Source organism: Arachis duranensis, chromosome 2 (genome assembly GCF_000817695.3).
Source record: "Arachis duranensis cultivar V14167 chromosome 2, aradu.V14167.gnm2.J7QH, whole genome shotgun sequence".
In the NCBI taxonomy this organism is placed as follows: domain Eukaryota; kingdom Viridiplantae; phylum Streptophyta; class Magnoliopsida; order Fabales; family Fabaceae; genus Arachis; species Arachis duranensis.
Window position 1 is genome coordinate 86,959,616 of NC_029773.3, and position 17,443 is coordinate 86,977,058.

General features: G+C 32.5%; 2 protein-coding genes and 1 pseudogene across 4 annotated transcripts in view; 1 reads left to right on the plus strand and 2 right to left on the minus strand.

Moving 5' to 3' along the window:
- The window catches only part of LOC107475551 (pentatricopeptide repeat-containing protein At1g10270-like), a 2,342-nt gene extending 134 nt beyond the window's left edge, over positions 1-2,208 (plus strand). The window contains exon 2 of the mRNA XM_052257937.1: positions 3-2,208. Coding sequence (XP_052113897.1) covers positions 3-1,723 — 1,721 coding nt within the window. The 3' untranslated portion in view covers positions 1,724-2,208. The remainder of the gene's footprint in view (positions 1-2) is intronic.
- A 196-nt stretch (positions 2,209-2,404) lies between these two features.
- LOC107475552 (AT-hook motif nuclear-localized protein 1) lies at positions 2,405-7,163 on the minus strand. Of its 3 annotated transcripts, none has more exons than XM_016095210.3 (6): positions 7,002-7,163; positions 5,503-5,926; positions 4,931-4,998; positions 4,431-4,562; positions 3,457-3,618; positions 2,405-3,137 (listed from the first exon to the last, which is right to left on the minus strand). In XM_016095210.3, exons 2-6 carry the CDS (start codon positions 5,876-5,878, stop codon positions 2,820-2,822), a joined length of 1,056 nt encoding a protein of 351 aa, XP_015950696.1. In that variant the 5' UTR covers positions 5,879-5,926; positions 7,002-7,163; the 3' UTR covers positions 2,405-2,819. The 3 variants fall into 3 exon arrangements, with proteins under 3 accessions (XP_015950696.1, XP_015950697.1, XP_015950699.1); XM_016095211.3 differs by lacking the exon at positions 7,002-7,163 and adding an exon at positions 6,777-6,916; XM_016095213.3 differs by lacking the exon at positions 7,002-7,163 and adding an exon at positions 6,043-6,185.
- Positions 7,164-9,046: 1,883 nt separating this feature from the next.
- Positions 9,047-13,210, minus strand: LOC107475555 (cytochrome P450 77A3-like; annotated as a pseudogene).
- Positions 13,211-17,443: the final 4,233 nt, after the last annotated feature.

The window sequence follows — 17,443 nt, forward strand, 5'->3', positions numbered from 1 at the left end:
TGCACAGAGTCGTTCATTCGCGTTCTCCTCCGCCGAAGAAGCAGCCGCAGAGCGCCGCCGCCGCAAGCGCCGCCTTCGCATCGAGCCTCCCCTGAATGCGATTCGTCCTCCTCCTCATCAATCCGCCGCCTCCCGTGACCCCAACGCTCCACGCCTCCCGGATTCCACCTCCGCCCTCGTCGGGCCCCGCCTTAGCCTCCACAACCGCGTCCAGTCTCTAATCCGCGCCGGCGACCTCGACGCCGCCTCCGCCGTGGCCCGCCACTCTGTGTTCTCCGTCACCCGCCCCACCGTCTTCACCTGCAACGCCATCATTGCCTCCATGTACCGTGCCAAGAGGTACCAAGAAGCCATCGCTCTCTTTCACTTTTTCTTCAACCAGTCAAATATTGTTCCCAATATCGTTTCCTACAATAACCTAATCAACACCCACTGTGATGAGGGGAATGTTGACGTGGCAATCCAAATCTATCGCCATGTCATTGCCAATGCCCCTTTCAGCCCTTCCCCCGTGTCCTATCGCCATCTCACTAAGGGTCTCATCGACGCCGGCCGCATTGCCGAGGCCGTCGATCTCTTGCGTGAGATGCTGACTAAAGGCCACGGTGCCGACTCTCTGGTGTACAATAATCTGATTTCTGGTTTCCTTAACTTGGGGAATCTTGACAAGGCCAATGAACTATTTGATGAGTTGAAAGAGAGGTGTTTGGTGTATGATGGGGTTGTCAATGCTACTTACATGGAGTGGTACTTCAAGCAGGGTAGAGATAAGGAGGCAATGGAGTCTTATAAATCCTTATTGGATCGCGAGTTTAGAATGACGCCTGCTACCTGCAATGTCTTGTTGGAGGTCTTGTTCAAGTACAGCAAGAGTACGGAGGCTTGGTCTTTGTTTCATCAGATGTTGGATAATCATACTCCTCCGAATTTTCAAGCTGTGAACTCGGATACCTTCAATATAATGGTCAACCAGTGTTTTAAGCTGGGGAAATTTGGAGAAGCACTTGCCACTTTTAAGAAGGTTGGGACCAGGGCAAATTCGAAGCCTTTTGCTATGGACGTTGCAGGATACAATAATATTATTGCTAGGTTTTGTGAGAATGGAATGCTATCTGAAGCGGAAACACTATTTGAAGAGCTGTGCTCGAAATCTTTGAGCCCTGATGTGCCAACTCATAGGACTTTGATTGAGGCATACTTGAAGATGGAGAGGATTGATGATGCTTTGAGGGTGTTCCAAAGAATGGTGGATGCCGGTCTAAGGGTGATTGCAAGCTTTGGTAATAGGGTGTTTGATGAATTGATTAAGAATGGGAAAGCTATTGACTGTGCTCAAATTTTGAGTAAGATGGGAGAAAAAGACCCCAAACCTGATCCTACTTGCTATGAGGTTGTGATCAAGGGTCTATGCAGTAATGGTTTGCTGGATAAAAGCCAAGAGTTGCTTAATGAGGTTATAAGGTATGGCATCGGCCTTACTTCTCCCTTGCAGACATATTTGTTGGAGACTTTCCAGAAGGCTGGGAGGGAGGAGGAGATTTCGAGACTGCTAAACATGAACAGATTTGGATACCGTCCACCAACACCACCACCAAGATCCCCGCCTCAAACGGCAGGAGGGCATAGTCCGCCTTCTGGCCCTCCACCACAAATAGCAGGACATCAACCTTATGGATCACCATACGGACATCGGCAAATGGCGGGGAATTATCCACCTTCTTAAGGAGGACAATATCAGCCTGTGTCAGAGTCAGGAGCAACTCCTCAGATTTCCAGATCTACTCCTCCATCATATGGAGCTGCAAATCAAATGTCGCCCCACCACTATACAGCCCCTGGACCATATTCGCAGACAATTGAACCTCATCGTCCATCATCAGGAGCCCCTTCTCACATTCTAGAAGTCATGAACAAGTAGCTGCTTGATTTTTGGAGTTCAAGTAAATTCTTAGTTATCCTGGTTCTCTTTTGAATTGAAAGAAGAGGTGATTTATCATTACAGTATCTTTTTGTGTCTATTGATGCTGAATTATGGTCTTCAGAATTACTAGGCATTCGTGAGATTATAGATGATGATAGAAGGATCTATTTTGATATATTAGTCCATGATAATTCATGGGATATGGGCATGTTTTAATTTATTCTTGTAGCTCAAACCTTTTTTAATGTCTGGCATATATTTATATGTTGTATTGCTACTGATGTTATATTTTTGCTGAAATGATGATCGAAGATATTACCTTGAGAGCCTAAATAATAATAATAATAATAATAATAATAAATAAAAAATATTAGTGTATGAATACTATTAGTATTGCACAATACCCAATAAACTGGGAGTAGTGGGAGCACTAGTAGTATTCATACATTAATACAAAAAAATGAAAATAAGCTATAAGAAAGATAGGTAAACAAGTTTGAATAAAAATCATAAATAAAAAGGCAAACAAGCTTGTTTCGTTACATTCAAATTAGCCTACTCATAAAACTGCATACATAGTGCAGCATCTACCTAATCAGCCGACAAATCAGAATACTCTACCTAACTACAACATTCTTAATAAATAATAAGAATACTAGTGAGCTAAATCATGCTATGGTGGTGATAAAACATCAGACAACAATGTTTTGGAACAATCTTAAATCTTAATTGACATATAATAATAGAGAGAACACTGTAAAAGACACTCAAATTGATAACTCAGTAATGAACCCTTTGTTTTGTTTTGTCAGTGAAGACTTGATTGGTGATGCATCAACCTAACTATCCGAGTCGCGTTACATGTACGAGAATAAGTGAATACAGATAACATTTCTCTTTAACTATCTGGCAAAGATATGTTGATGTCGGTAGCCGACTTTCTTGAGTCTTGTTGCAGGGAGTGCATGTTCACCCAATTTTCTCTTCTGAAGGGAGAAGGGGTAAGGTTTGATGATGAGTTTTGCATCACATGGTGTGCACCACCCATCACATGATCATCTTTCTCAGCATTGCTCGGGTGACTTGGTGCAGAAGACATCGAGATGACTGCCGGAGTAACAACGGGAGTAACAACGGGCGTGGAATAATCAGTTGGCTTCGGCTTCTTTGGTTTCTGATCTTGTTGGTTGCTTGGCAGGAAACTTCCCACCACCACCTGAAAAAGTGCATTGACCAATTTTCTTAACCGAGGAAGAAAAATCTCTTCTTTATAAAGAAAGCAGCATTCTACAATTTTGTTTTACCAAAAAATATAATAGAAAATAAACATTTTATCAGCAAAACTCCGCAGGAATATACATAGCACATTACAGTATATGTTATGATTTGAACCTAGAGTAACCTTGATGTCCCTATATTGTTAAGGGTCTAGGGGGAAATCGGTAGTTCATTTTTCAAAGATATGAAAACAAAAACTAATACATAATAACATTGTTTGCGTATATCCTAAATGGGAAGTATGGCGGAATGCTAACCTGCACCGGACTAGCGGCTACTAGAAGTCCGGCAACACCACCACCTACAACACGACCATCAGGGCTTGCCAACGAGACACTCATCCCACCCGTCCTGCTTCGTGTTCCTTGGTTGTCAGTAGGCATGAACGATCCCGACAAAGAAAGTATATCGAAACGGCCCTACAGAAGTTAAAGAAGTGAGGTGAAGAATCATTTTAGCACCATGATGAATTTATGTCAACAATCACATAAAGAACCGCAGTTCTTAGATCACTGAAGAAAGCTAGGTCCATATGATCATCAGTTACCAATCCTTTTCTTTCTATGACTAAAGTGCGAATCAATTGGCAGTATAAGTTATATATTTCTGCTACATATTGATATGTCAAAGTTCTGGTTCTGAATATAAAAAATTACTAATCCTATTACCATCTGCAAAGCCTATGTTCATAGCTGCTGATCAAGGAAGTGATTAAGTTAGAACAACCATCACCAACTTTAGCAATGACTAATGAGTTAAGAGTGTGTTTGGAAAGCATTAAAGTGAAAAAAGAATTCTATTTCAGATTCAAATCCATGATTTGGAACAATTAATTGCATGAATGAAATTAATTATGTGTTCTTTCCTATTTTGTCCTTGTGGTTTCTTTATTTGTCTTTATTTATTTATTTATTTATTAGGGACAATGTTGACATTTCAATCTTCAGTAATGATGGAATTGCAAATCAGACCTTTTTTGGTCTGATTTGGTTTGAACACTAATGTGAGAATTGGAATTCTCTTGCGAATTGAAAATGACACTTTTATTGTATTCCACACCAAAGAAAAGAATTCTTTTCTTGAGAGAATTGTATTCTCAAGGTGTTCCGAACACACACTAAAAGTATCACATAAGCAACTGAACCTTATCAATAAGCATATCATTGGTAAAATGAAGGTTTGAGAAAAAAGAAATAGACGTGAACTTTAATCAATGGCTACTCTGCTTCACCTCATAGGTCAAAGTGCCTCCAGAAGAATCAGGTTGACGAAGGGTGACATTTGAAATTACACCACTAGCAGATAAGATGCATATAGCTCGCGGTCCTTGCTGAGAAAACGATATAACCTTCATGGTAATGTCCTGTGCCAATGAAACGGTAAAGGAAAATAACTTCATTATTCATTACTCATCTCATTAGGAAAGATTAAACATCATATCATAAAATATGCAGAATGGGAAGGTATGGATGAAGGCTTTTTCATAAATACAAAACGTTGTGCTTGTGCTTGTGCTTCTTTTCTTCTGTTAAGAATATCAGTTTTGAACTTCACCCAATTTCAGAAACTTGAAGTTGAAGACATTAGATATTTATACACATTCATATATGATGGATCCATAAGGGTAAGTATACAACAAAGGATATTAAGAGAAAAATTTCAAGGCAAACCTATATGAACTAAATGAAGCAAAAACCATTGTCCTGTCCCCTAACCCCCTCTGAAGCATACCTCTCCAGCATTAACAGTGATGATATGTGGCAGAAAGTTTGTACCATCAGCACATGCATTATATTCACCTACACAAGCACCAAATAATAGATTAAGAAATTCGGAAAACCATGAAAAATAATCATCTCGCTTCAATGCATGGAAACAACAAATTTGCACATTAATTCGTTGCTAGTTTTGCGAAAGCTTTCCATATACAAGGATGAGTTCAATAAATTATCTAAAAATAAGAAAGATGCCTTTCGTTCATTGCATGTATCGAAACTGTCATGAAATCACTTCTCCCAAAAGCTTAAGCTGAGAGAGAGTGGCACATAAATGGTTATATCTCTAACAAAAACAAGGAAGATCAAGGAACTTTGTCAAATGAAATTCACTTGATAAACCATGGTCCATGACGGTTAAGTTACACAGTTTGGATTAGAGCATTAAGCATAAGAGTGTTCAAGTAGTATATTCAAATGAACAAATCAAGTGACAAACTATAAAGCAGGACACTATTTATTTAATTCAGTGAATTGATGTAAGACTAGACTATTCAAACTTGAAAATTCTAACAAAAAGACCATTACCTAGTTGATCAAACCCAAGTTTTTTCGACTGCTTGTACTCCGTCCCCTTCGATTTCCCCCGTTTACCGGACGAAAAGTCATTTGAATGTGGACCTGAAGATGAGAGTGGCAATGGTGACAATGCCATAGTGACAGATCCATCCGGCCCATATTTCCTCGGTCTACCCCGTTTCTTCTTAAGCATCGATCCATCTATCCCCACACTCACCGGAGAAACCCCGGCAGCGGCAGCAGCAGCCGCAGCCACAGCTGCCGTGCCTCCCTCAGGCACATGAACCTGGTTTGGAGCTTCACTCCTTGGTGCCACATGATATGCTGATGGAGCTTCTGCCCCTATCACCGTAACCCCGGAACTAATGCCTTCTCTAGCTTCCATGCATATATCAAATTACCACCCCAAATGTCTATATAACCAAACACAAACCTGAAACCCCAGAAATCAAAATAGAAAATTTAGAAATCACATGGGTTACTACTATCATTCTCAGCACCAAGATCATAACTTTTAACCAAACCCATCAATGCATTAAAAGTTAAAACCTTCTAGAGCATGCTTCAAAAGGCACAGGAAAAAACCCATCAAAGGGTCTCATAGATGAGATACAATGTTAAGAAAAGACTCAAACTTTGGATTCACATGAAGCTATTCTCACCATCTTTATCAAGAGATCCAACTTGGAAATTTAGCTATACATTGAATCATTAAAAAGAAATGCAGTTATTTTGAATCAAAGTTAACTTCTTTTATCTTTTTTATAAACTATTATCTTTGAAAGTTGAATACTTGCTGAGTTTTTCAATTACTAAAACCAGAAATTTACCACAAAACATAAGACAAAGTAAAGGGAAGAGGGGGAAATATATATTAAACAATAAAAGAAAAAAAAATACAAAATTTAAAAAATTTAAATAAACCCACTTGGACAAGAAAATTTATTGAAAAAAATAATTAAAAAAAACAAATAATAATTTTAAAAAAATTATTTGCTCCAAAGATTTCCCAACCTGGTAACTCAAAACTAAAACAGAGGAACAAATTATAAACCCTTTTGCTAAACTCATAAATCTGCTTCAAAAAAACATTTTGCTAAATTTTGAAAGACAGAAAACTGATACTCAAGAAAATAAAAATGGTAATATAAAACCAAAAAATAAAATAAAACAAAAAAAACACACAAAAATAAAAAAATTTCAAGCCAAAGCTTCTTATAATCTTTATAGAAAGCATATCAACATCATGTTGAGGATATTCTTGAGAATGCAAAGATCATGACCTGTCACTATGATTTTCCACACTTCAGCAAGCTTCTTCTAAAGCTGAAAAACCTTCTATTCAGATTTCTTTTTCAGCTCAAAACAAAAACTTACTTAACTCACTCTCACCCCAGAAAGTAAAAATTAAAAATTTACAAACAGAGAAAAAATAATTAAAAAATATATATATTATATATGTATATGAGCAATAATGGTGATGGTTCCAGAAATTCAAAGCAACTTACAAATTTTCAGGTGGTGAAAAAAAACTCGTTGGCTGGTTGGTTTTTCCAAAGCTGCTAGAATTCAAAGTTGTAAAAAGAAAAGTTTTGGAAAGCTTTGAAATAAATGCTACTGTTACAATATAATAAATTTATTTTAAAGAAAATTAATAAGGCAAGGAGAAAAAACCAAAGATAAAACAAGAGTGATAGTAAAGTGTGTTTAAATATTAGTAAGATATATCAAGATTAAGATTTTTTTTAATTTTTTGGTTTGAATAAATTGCTAAACCCGATAAATACAATTTGGTTAAGAACAATTTGGAGTCCGGGTAGGGGCAATTATAAATTTTATCAAAAACAGAAATTAAGTATTTGGTAGCATGGTTAGTATGGTAAATTTGTAAAAAGTGATTGAAATTAGAGTGTAATAAAGTGATACCTTTTATTATTTTCTTACACATATTAATTAGTTTTCCCATTTAAAGCTGCAAAGGTAGTGTTGGACGGCCTAACCTTTATGTTTTCGCTGACCTGCTTTTTGTCTTTTTTCTCAAAATTAAAGACCATAGGTTATAATAATTTATGCCCTTCATTGCACTCTCAATTTTTTTGTTATGCCACTCTAGGGAATTTAAGTTCCCCTTTTTCTTTTGCACTTTTTTTTTTCTAACTTAATTTTGCAAATTCATTGGATGTGTTAGTGTTAATTAAGAGTGAATTGATGTAGTATTTGATTTTGAATTGTGTCCATAAAAAAAGTCTTATGATTTGATCCATTCTGGTCTATAGTCTATAATTTTCTAATAAATATCTTCAATCTATATATTAATATATGTTGGTGAAATAGCCTAAGTTTTTTTATTTAAAAAAAAACACTCATTCTTCTTTTAATTAAAAAAAAAAGAAGCAGCTACTATTTTGTCTTTATTTTAATATAAGACAGAGTTCGAAAAAGTCAAATCTTTGATGATTCCATCGTACATGATTGAGTTGCGAAAATTTTTGGATAGGTATCCTACATCTGAACTGAATTCTTTCTGGTTAAAGAATCTCTTTCTAGTTGCTCTGGAACAATTAGGAGATTTTCTAGAAGAAATACGGGGTTTTGCTTCTGGCGGCAACATGCTAGGGAGTGGTGATCCCAATCACAGTTTGAAAATGTTTAAATTTTTGTTATATAAATATTGAATGCGATGTAAATCAATTTATACATTAGTGGATATAATATGTTAATTCAATACTTATATACTTCAACATCATATTTATTAATTAGGATTACTGTATATTACTTTGCCGCTTAAATTACTATACTAAAACAATGAAATTATTTATATAAAAAAAAAAAGAAATGATCAATTATATGTACTCGTGTTAAAGTGGAAATGGGGCCAAGTTTAATAATATAATATAGCAACAGAATATTCCGTGATAAAAAAGGATAATTTGTTTAATTATAGAACAAAAATTGTAACCTAAATATTTTAAAACTTAAAAGAATTTATCTTTATATATATATATATAGTATTTAGTTTCAGGAAATCATGAAATTAAAACGTATATGAGTACATTTATATATGTATGGTTAACATTGACATCATTAACATTAATCTATTTTTTCTTTGGAAAAATAATTATTCTCAATCTTTAACAAAGGGAGCATTAAAGTGGAATCATATGCCATCTTTATTATTACATAATATGTTAAGAAAAACCATAATGTTGTCTTGAAATTTTGTTAGTTGTGTTTGTTTCAAGTGAAAATGGAAGGAAGGAAAAAGGAAGGGAAAGAAATAGAAAGAAAATTAATTATTTTTTTTTGTTTGGTTTAAGAGAAAAATAGGAAGGGAAGAAAAATGGATAGAAAAATATTAGTGAGACTCATCAATTTTTTTTCTCTAATAATGAAAAGAAAATGAAAAGAAAACTAAATCTTTCTCTTTATTTTTTTTTATATAATTTATAATATAAAGGTAAAATTGTCTTTTTATAACATTTTTTTCTTTCATTTAAACACATCTAAAAAAATAAAATTCACTCAATTTCTTTCCTTTCCTTTCTTTCTTTTCTATTTCTTTCCTCTCTATTTCTTTCCTTTCATATAATTTGCTAGAGTAAGAAATACACAAACTTTAGTAATCTTGTAATTTATCCATCTTAGGGCTTGTTTGGTGAGTTTTTAAAAAAAATCTTTTTTTGAGTTATCTTTTTTAAAAGATCTTATGAAAAAGTAAAAATAATTTTATATTTAAATATCTCATACAAAAAGATATTTTTATTTATCAATTATGTTTGAGTATAATAATATAAAAGTACTTATTTATTTATTTATTACATGAAAAATATTTTTTTAAGAAAAAAAAATCTTTTAAAAAAAGATGTAAATTACAACTTCTCAAAAAAATATTTTTTTATTTTTTTAGTGCTTTTATTTTTCCTACTAAAAATTTGCCAAATACGCTAAAAAAATTAATTAAAAAAATCTTTTTTTATCAAAATAATGATCCCTAAATAAATACTTATAATCAATAGAATAAAAAATATTTTTTAAATTTAACAAAATACTTCTCTAAACAAATTAACTTATTATATATATATATATATGTGTGTGTGTGTGTGTTTGTCATTATTTATATTCATTTGTTCTACCATACATGCATTTTAATGATGAATTGTTTTCTTATATTTAACACTGAATTTTTTTTTTTAGGCCATAGTTAATCAAAACGCGTGAGCTTTAAAGACGATGCCATAGCATTCGTAGATTTTTAATTTGAAGTCTTCATTATTTATTAGTTTTAATTAGTTGCTATTTGTGTAAAAGAATTTCAATTTATTTTCGGAAATCATTTATGGATCGGAATATATTATTATTTATATATTTGTTTGAAATTTTAAAATCTAATTAAAAGAAGTTATTCTCAAAAATAATTTCTTATCTAAAATATAAAATTTTATTATATTAGAAAAAGTCTGAATTTGATATTCCCATTTCAAAAAAAAAAAAGTTAAGCTATAAAATTACTATTATATTCCTCAATTATTATGTTTCTTGTCCAAGAACTCATCTTTTATTATTAGTATTGGAGTTATTCTAAATATTAAGAATTTATTCTAAAAAATATGTATAATAGAATAAATATACCTTAATTTATTCTCATAAATATTAAAAACAAGAAAAATTCTTAATTATCTGTAGCAATAACAAACAAATTTTTTATAATTCTCAAATACAATATTCTCCGGCATAATAATATTTTTGAGAATTTACCTCTTTGGAATATATATTTTAATCTCAAACATATGTGCACTAGTATCAAATTTCCACAATAATGCAAAGCATTAATTCAAGTATTCAACTGACAATGATAAAAGGTGATCATGTTAGTTCTCAAAAATCTATTGTTTATATTAGAATTTAAACCTAACCAACTTTTTTCTTCAATGTTCTTATCTTTTCAATCGAGTATATATAACATCTTTGTCTAATCTTTATTTCCCAAATACATTATTAGTACAAGCACAATCATTAAGATGAGATTTTTTTTTTCTTAGTGAAGAATCCAACCTTTTGCTTTCTTTGATATCATTATTACTGAGATCTAGCAAATAAATTCGTATTTGAAAACAAGCAATTTTTTAGCATAAAGAAAAGGAAAGAAATGTCCAATGTTGAAAGATGAGAAAGACTCTTGAGGATAGATATCTTCCTAACTCATTTATATAAACTTGTAAACATACTTACAAGTTAAACACCACATCCGTTTTTAAATTTTTGTTTTTATTAAAAAATAAGAAAACAATATTAGATAAACAAATTATTTTTGTAATTAAATTTAATTAATTTTTTTTCTTCTTAGCTTCTAATGTATTTTTCTTCTTTTTTTTAATTGTGATAATAAGTTATTAGACTACTTATTAGTTGGATTTAGTTATTAAAATAACTACAACAGAAGCACTGAATAGCGACAGTCTATTTTGTGACTTGTAGCGGTTTAAAACCGTCGCAAATTTGATCTCCAGCGATTTTTTTACATCCTTTAACATGTGAGAATTAATTTTTGCAGCAATTTTCAAAACTCGTAGATATAACCACCGCGATATGCCCAAACAAATTTTTTTGTTGTTTTGCGATGAACGCAAACCGCCGCTATTTAGCGTTGCTATTTTTTTATTTTTTTCATCGGTTTATAACCACTACTAGATCCCAGTTTAAACTGCCGCAAAAATATTATATTTTGTAGCATAAATCACCATTATTTTTCTTTAAATATTGTAGGTATATTTGGGAGTTATTTTTTAATATTAAAAAATTTATTATTTTTCCTCTAAAATCTAAATTGATGACAAAAACTCATGAAAATATAACTGCAAAATAAATTAATATATTTTAATCAACAAGGTATATCTCTAATTAAGAGTTGCATAGTCAACTTAAGAAAATATATACTTTAAATAAAATAACATCAAATTCTAATATCTATTTTCTATTCTGTCCTTTCAAGAAATTCATTCCTGCAGTGACATCTGGTGACAGAACTCTCCACCTTGCTGTTGAACTAGATATCTTAGAACACTCTCCATTGCTTGCCTCTTTATCTTCCCTGCAGCTATTTCATTCTCCACTGCTTTCCTTTTCAATTTTTCGATTGCAACCCCTGCCTGTAGTTCATCCTTTGGGTCTCCTCTGTTTGAGCTCCACCACCTGGCTGATGCGAATTCAGACCAAAAAATTGATTAGGAGTCGGTCTGAAACCTATCCCATGCACTCCACCCGATTGCTCTTTTTCAAAAATTTGGACAAGCAAATTATTTTCAAACAACACTCTAGAACATTCATCATGCTGCTCATTTTGTTCAATGTCTATAATTGTTTCCTACACACATAAATAAACAAACATAAGTAATTATAGGTTAGAGCATATTCAATACAATTTTATAATTAAAACCAACGGAAAATAACCTAAAGAATCTCAACATAATACTTACACTAATAACCCGAGCTTCTTCTTCATGGATATAGGAGCCATCACTTCATTTGTGCGCTAAGTTTCATAACTCTCCTCTACTAACTTTCTTTTCTTGTAGTTCTGACTGTAACAATATAATTTATACCATCATCATATTCCACCCAAATAAAAAAAAATTGTCGAAAAGACAGTTCAAAGTGAATTCAATGCTCTTTATCAATTTCCGGCAAGCATTTCTCGATATTTGTTCAAACATCATCACTGAGTCTTTAATACTCATGATACAACTTACTCTTTATATCATTCTAGAACTTCTTTAGTATATTTTTTAAAGAGTAAACTACCATTTTTACCCACGAAAGTTGAAAACGCTAACATATCTACCCATAGAAAAAAGAAATTACCATTTGTACCCATAAAAAATTATTTTTACAGGTAAAATTATTCAAACACTAAAAAATTACCTAAAATCCCTAAATTATCCTCATCTTCACCACCACACCACATCCTTCACCCAATCACCTTTCTAACTCTAACCCTCTTCATCCAGCCACCACCCTTCTTTTCTAACCCTAACCCTCTTCACCCAGCCACCACCCCTCTTTCTCTTTCTAATCTCAAATCCCACAATCCAACACATTCCTTTATCTCTTTGTAAAGCTTTTCTTGGACTTCTGGATTCGCAATCAGCTGCGCTATCTCCCATTCCACCACTGTCGCTGTCGTGTCCGTTCTCCCGTTCAGAAACTTTGAGCAGAGGGAAACCAATTCAACATTTAAAGGACCAGATTTCCTCCCTTCAACCTTCAGATCGAACAGTGTGTCAAGGTATGAGAACGTTGTTGCGATTTCGTCGGAGCCTGGATTCTCTATAGCTTTTCTTCTCTGTTCAATCAACAGTACAATAAAATCCACATGTTCCTTTCGAACTTGTAAAGCTCTTTTCCTCTGTTTCGAGAAGAAAAGACTCAGGATCGGAAGTTAATCATCGAGTCTTTGATTCAGAGTTATGAGAACGTTCTTCATCACTTGATCTATTTTCTCCACCTTGTGTTCTTCCATGTCGAGGCCAAAACACATTGCAACGAGGATACAGAACGTCGCGAACCTCGCGTCTTTGCGGACGAAGACAACGCCATTGTTGTTCTTTGCTTCAGTTCTGAGGCGATTGATGAGCTTCTCCATGGCCTTGTCCCTCACGGTACGGAACTCCCTCAGCCTGGTGGAGCTCAGCATGTTCTGAACCATGTTCCGCCACAGAGACTTCCAAATCGGTCCGTAAACGGCGGCGTTAACGGTGAACTTGTTAGAGCTGAAGATAGTCCTGGTAGGATATCTCATCAATGTGGGATTGGAGATTAGAAAGGAAAAGAGGGGTGGTGGTTGGGTGAAGAGGGTTAGAGTTAGAAAGGTGATTAGGTGAAGGAGGTGGTATGGTGGTGAAGATGAGGGTAATTTAGGAATTTTAGGTAATTTTTTAGTATTTGGATAATTTTACCTGTAAAAATAATTTTTTTATAGATACAAATGGTAATTTCTTTTTTCTATAAGTAGATATGTCAGCGTTTTTAACTTTCATGAATATAAATGATAGTTTACTCTTTTTTAAAATTATACTCTTGATACTTTTAATACTATCTTCATTAAAATATGACAATAAATTCAAACTATTTTTAGTAATTATTAAATGAAATTAATTTGATTCAATAACACTATAAATTTTTATCTAATCTTTTTTCAATTTTTTTCACAAATAAAAAATTTATTATAGTCAATACCTAGCAATTCAAAAACATCATTCAATAGATCAGTTCCATCTGCAATTGGTTATTATGCAAATAAAAAATAAATTGACTAATTTATCCTCTATCCTAGCTCGTACATAAAACAATAATTTTTTCCTTAATTAGTTTGCCAATTTATTCTCTTTCATCAGTCATCACTTATTTCAATATTGATTACAGTAGTATTAATAAGGTATATGAATGAAAATAAAATAGTAATTGTTTGCTTGAAATTTGATTTTGAAACTAAGGTTGACCAATCTTATATTAAGATTTCAATTCGAGAAGTATATAGAATAAATAACTGTATTAATTTCGATTCGATCTAGGAATTATGAATTCGATGTCAAATAGAATAAATAACTTTATTAATATTAGAAAACAAGAATTCTTTAAGAATATTTGAACGAAACAAGATCAAACATCAAATTGAAATGAAACTAGAAACTAGAAGTTAATAATAGTTGGAAAGGTAAATGAAGAATTGAAGCATGGAAAATAACAACATACATTTACATGCATATACACATTATACTCTGTCTTTTTCCACTTTATCAATATGACTTAAAATTTCTTTAGAACTTTACTCTATAAGTGAGTTGTAAATTGAAAGTCCTCTCTTCAGTTCTCAAATCCTCTATTTATAAAGAGTCAAATTAGGTATTTACAGGGATGAAGTTAGATAAAATATTAGAAAGTGACCAAAAATATTTATATAATAAAATAAAATTAAAATAAAATTTTAAAGAGAGTTAAACTAAAATTTACATATAATTTACATATAAAAAATTAAAATTAAGGAACTATTGCCCTTCTTTTTTACAATATAACTCTACCCCTGGGTATTTGCTCAGAAAAATGTGTTAATTTAATGAACAACATAAAAAACTTTGTCAATGAGTGATTAACAAAATTATATACCGTAAAAAGAGTATAGAAAAACTATATTTTCAAATTTTTTTCAATTACAATCAATTTATGATGAGTTATAGTTATTTTAAAAAAATTAATTTTAAATTTTTAACAAGACAAAACTTAGATAAAAGTGAATATAAATAGGATTTTATTCACCTGTATGTTATGATCTTTGAAAACAATTAATTTCTAATGAATTAATTAAACATATGAAATTTTTTTTTTACAATTACCTTCTTAATGAGTAATAATGACAATGCTTAAGTAAGAAATTAAACCTATATAAATATGTATGAACAATTTCGGAAAGAAAAATGTGTACAATATATAGGTTATTTTTTTATTTATTGTTAGTGAATCACTTAAGGTGTTTATTTCGATACGACGATAAATTTATACGTACCGATAAATAAAAATGTGGACAAATTAAAACACGACATATAAATAATGTTTTCTACGTTAATAATTAAATTTTATTTTTTTAAATACATATCATATCAATGCTTTTACTAAATTATACTTATATTTTAATAAAAATAAATAAATTTTATTTAATTTAAAGAAAAAGATTTAAATATTTTTTTTCTTTTGTATTGACGAAAAACAACCCTAATCTTTTTAATTTGATCAAAATTTAATTAACTTTAGTTTTATAATTTTATATTTGAATCAATTTAAAAATCAAAACAAAAATACATTTCATTATTCATATACACTACAAATTTACTTTATTTCTAATGAACCCTAATTTAATTTCTCCTTTCCCATTCATACAAAAAAAAAAAATATATCTAAAGAGTAATCTTCCCCTAATCCCCCTACCAGACAACCGTATTTTATCGTCACCCTCTCTCTTTCTCGTAGCCGCACCTCCTCTCCGTCGGTCTTCACGCATAGCAGCACGCTCCAGCAGCCACTAGCCGTTCTCCGTCCCTCTCCTCTCCGCATTATATGGTTGCTTTGGATTATTATGGGATTTGTTTAATTATATTTTAACAGAACCAAGCAATCCTGACAGGCCAATAAGGCTAATTAGTGAGCCTAGGCCTGGCCTATTAACGTATTAAGGCTTTTAAAAGAGTCTGGGCCTGTGTTTATTTTATAACAGGCCAGGCTAAACACAGACCAGGCTGCAAGCCCCTAGCAGATCGCCTGGCCTTTTTCCACCCCTACCCCTAATCCCCTACCAGACAGCAGCAGTCTATCCTCACACATAGTAGCAAGCACCAGCAGTCGCTTGTCGTTCTCCGTCGTTCTCCTCTTCGTCTAGACAAAGTAGAAAAAGAACTCGATTCCTCCAGCAAAGACTTTTTCTGACGGCTCCATCGCCGGTGCAGCTCACGACACCGCTCTTGTCGTTTACTTGCATTTTTTTGCCAACATCATCCAGGTGCCTCAGCAAAGGCTTTTTCTCTGTTAATTTATCAAATAATTTCTCATATTCTTCATGCAATCTCTGCAAAATAATTTCTCATTTTGTTATTATACTTGAATTATATCCATTTTGGTAATTCACTAATTTAGTTGGTTTGCTGGTAATATTCCAAATTGTTCTCTTTGAAAATTGATTAGAAGAAGATGGAGTTGAACCCTTGGTTGAAAATTCATGAATGTAGGAGGGTGTTGAAGCCTTGGCAGAAGATGTTCCAGGAAAGCCTGTACCTTCCAGGTGTTCACCAAAAAAGAGCAAAGCAGCAGAAGTTCATAATTTGTTAAAAAAGGTTTTTCTGAATTCTTACCGTGAATTTTTGTGGTACTTGATTTTGATTTTATTCAAACTTATGGTAGTTTTTCTTGTTGAGCATAGAAGAAGTGGGATCAATGAAAAAATAAAGGCCTTGCAACATCTAATTCCGAATTCTATCAAGGTAATTCCAGAATTTCTTTGATAACATAATTTTGCTTACAATTAATAACATTATAGCAGGAATTGATAGAGGGTTTTTTGTGATGAAGAACTCAAAGCTTATGCTTAAATTATATATCAGGCTTTAGTAATAATATTCTATTTCAAGTTGCTAAATCTTTTCAAGTTTTTGACTGTTCTAATTGCTTTTACATGCTCTTTTTGTTATAGGGCTGATGTGATCCAACGTAAGTTTGACTTGGAGCAAAAGAGATTAGATGAGGATGCTTTTGTTTATAATTCACTTCAACAGCCGCTTAAATTCTCACAAGCATACCAAAAGGTATACTGTTAATTCGAGTCCATCATAAGAGGATTGATAAATAGCTTTGCTTCAATTTTGTTGCAGAAATATGATAATGCTATTTAAATGATGCTTTAGTTTTCTTAAGACATTTTGTATTATCTAGTTAATTAACTTGCCTTCTGCTTATGAAGTATCTCTTATATTAATATGCTATGTATTCAACAAAGATGTTTGAAGTTGGGGCTTGCATGGACAAGGCGAAATCCCATGAATTGGTAGAGAATAGAGACAACGAATTTGCTGACATTTCTTTTGAAGAATTACTAGCACAAAAAAAGAAAGATTCGTTCTCGTTAGTTTTGCTTTTACTATTTATCTTGTTCCTCTTTCCTTAAGCTTTTTAAGTTCATGAGAGCATCCTATTCACCCAACATTGTTTTGTGTATTTAGACAGGCAAAAAAATGGAAAATAAAGATTGGTGAAGCTAATAACAGTTACTGGCATGGCTAACTATAGTTAGTTTAGTATGTAAATCCAAAGTTTACAATAGTGTACTGTCACAACAATGTTCTTTTTGGTTCTTTATTTGCTATTTTTGCTTGTTTATGGGATATAGATATGAATAAAAAAAATATTGAGTTTT

What these genes read in the sequence shown, in the direction of transcription:
- LOC107475552 (XM_016095210.3), bottom strand. Translation starts at nt 5,878, where the DNA reads ATGGAAGCTAGAGAAGGCATTAGTTCCGGGGTTACGGTGATAGGGGCA. An exon ending in ACTTGGGTTTGATCAACTAG is followed by an intron (nt 4,999 to 5,502) that starts GTAATGGTCTTT and finishes GTGCTTGTGTAG; the next exon opens with GTGAATATAATGCATGTGCT. An exon ending in GAGGCACTTTGACCTATGAG is followed by an intron (nt 3,619 to 4,430) that starts GTGAAGCAGAGT and finishes TAACTTCTGTAG; the next exon opens with GGCCGTTTCGATATACTTTC.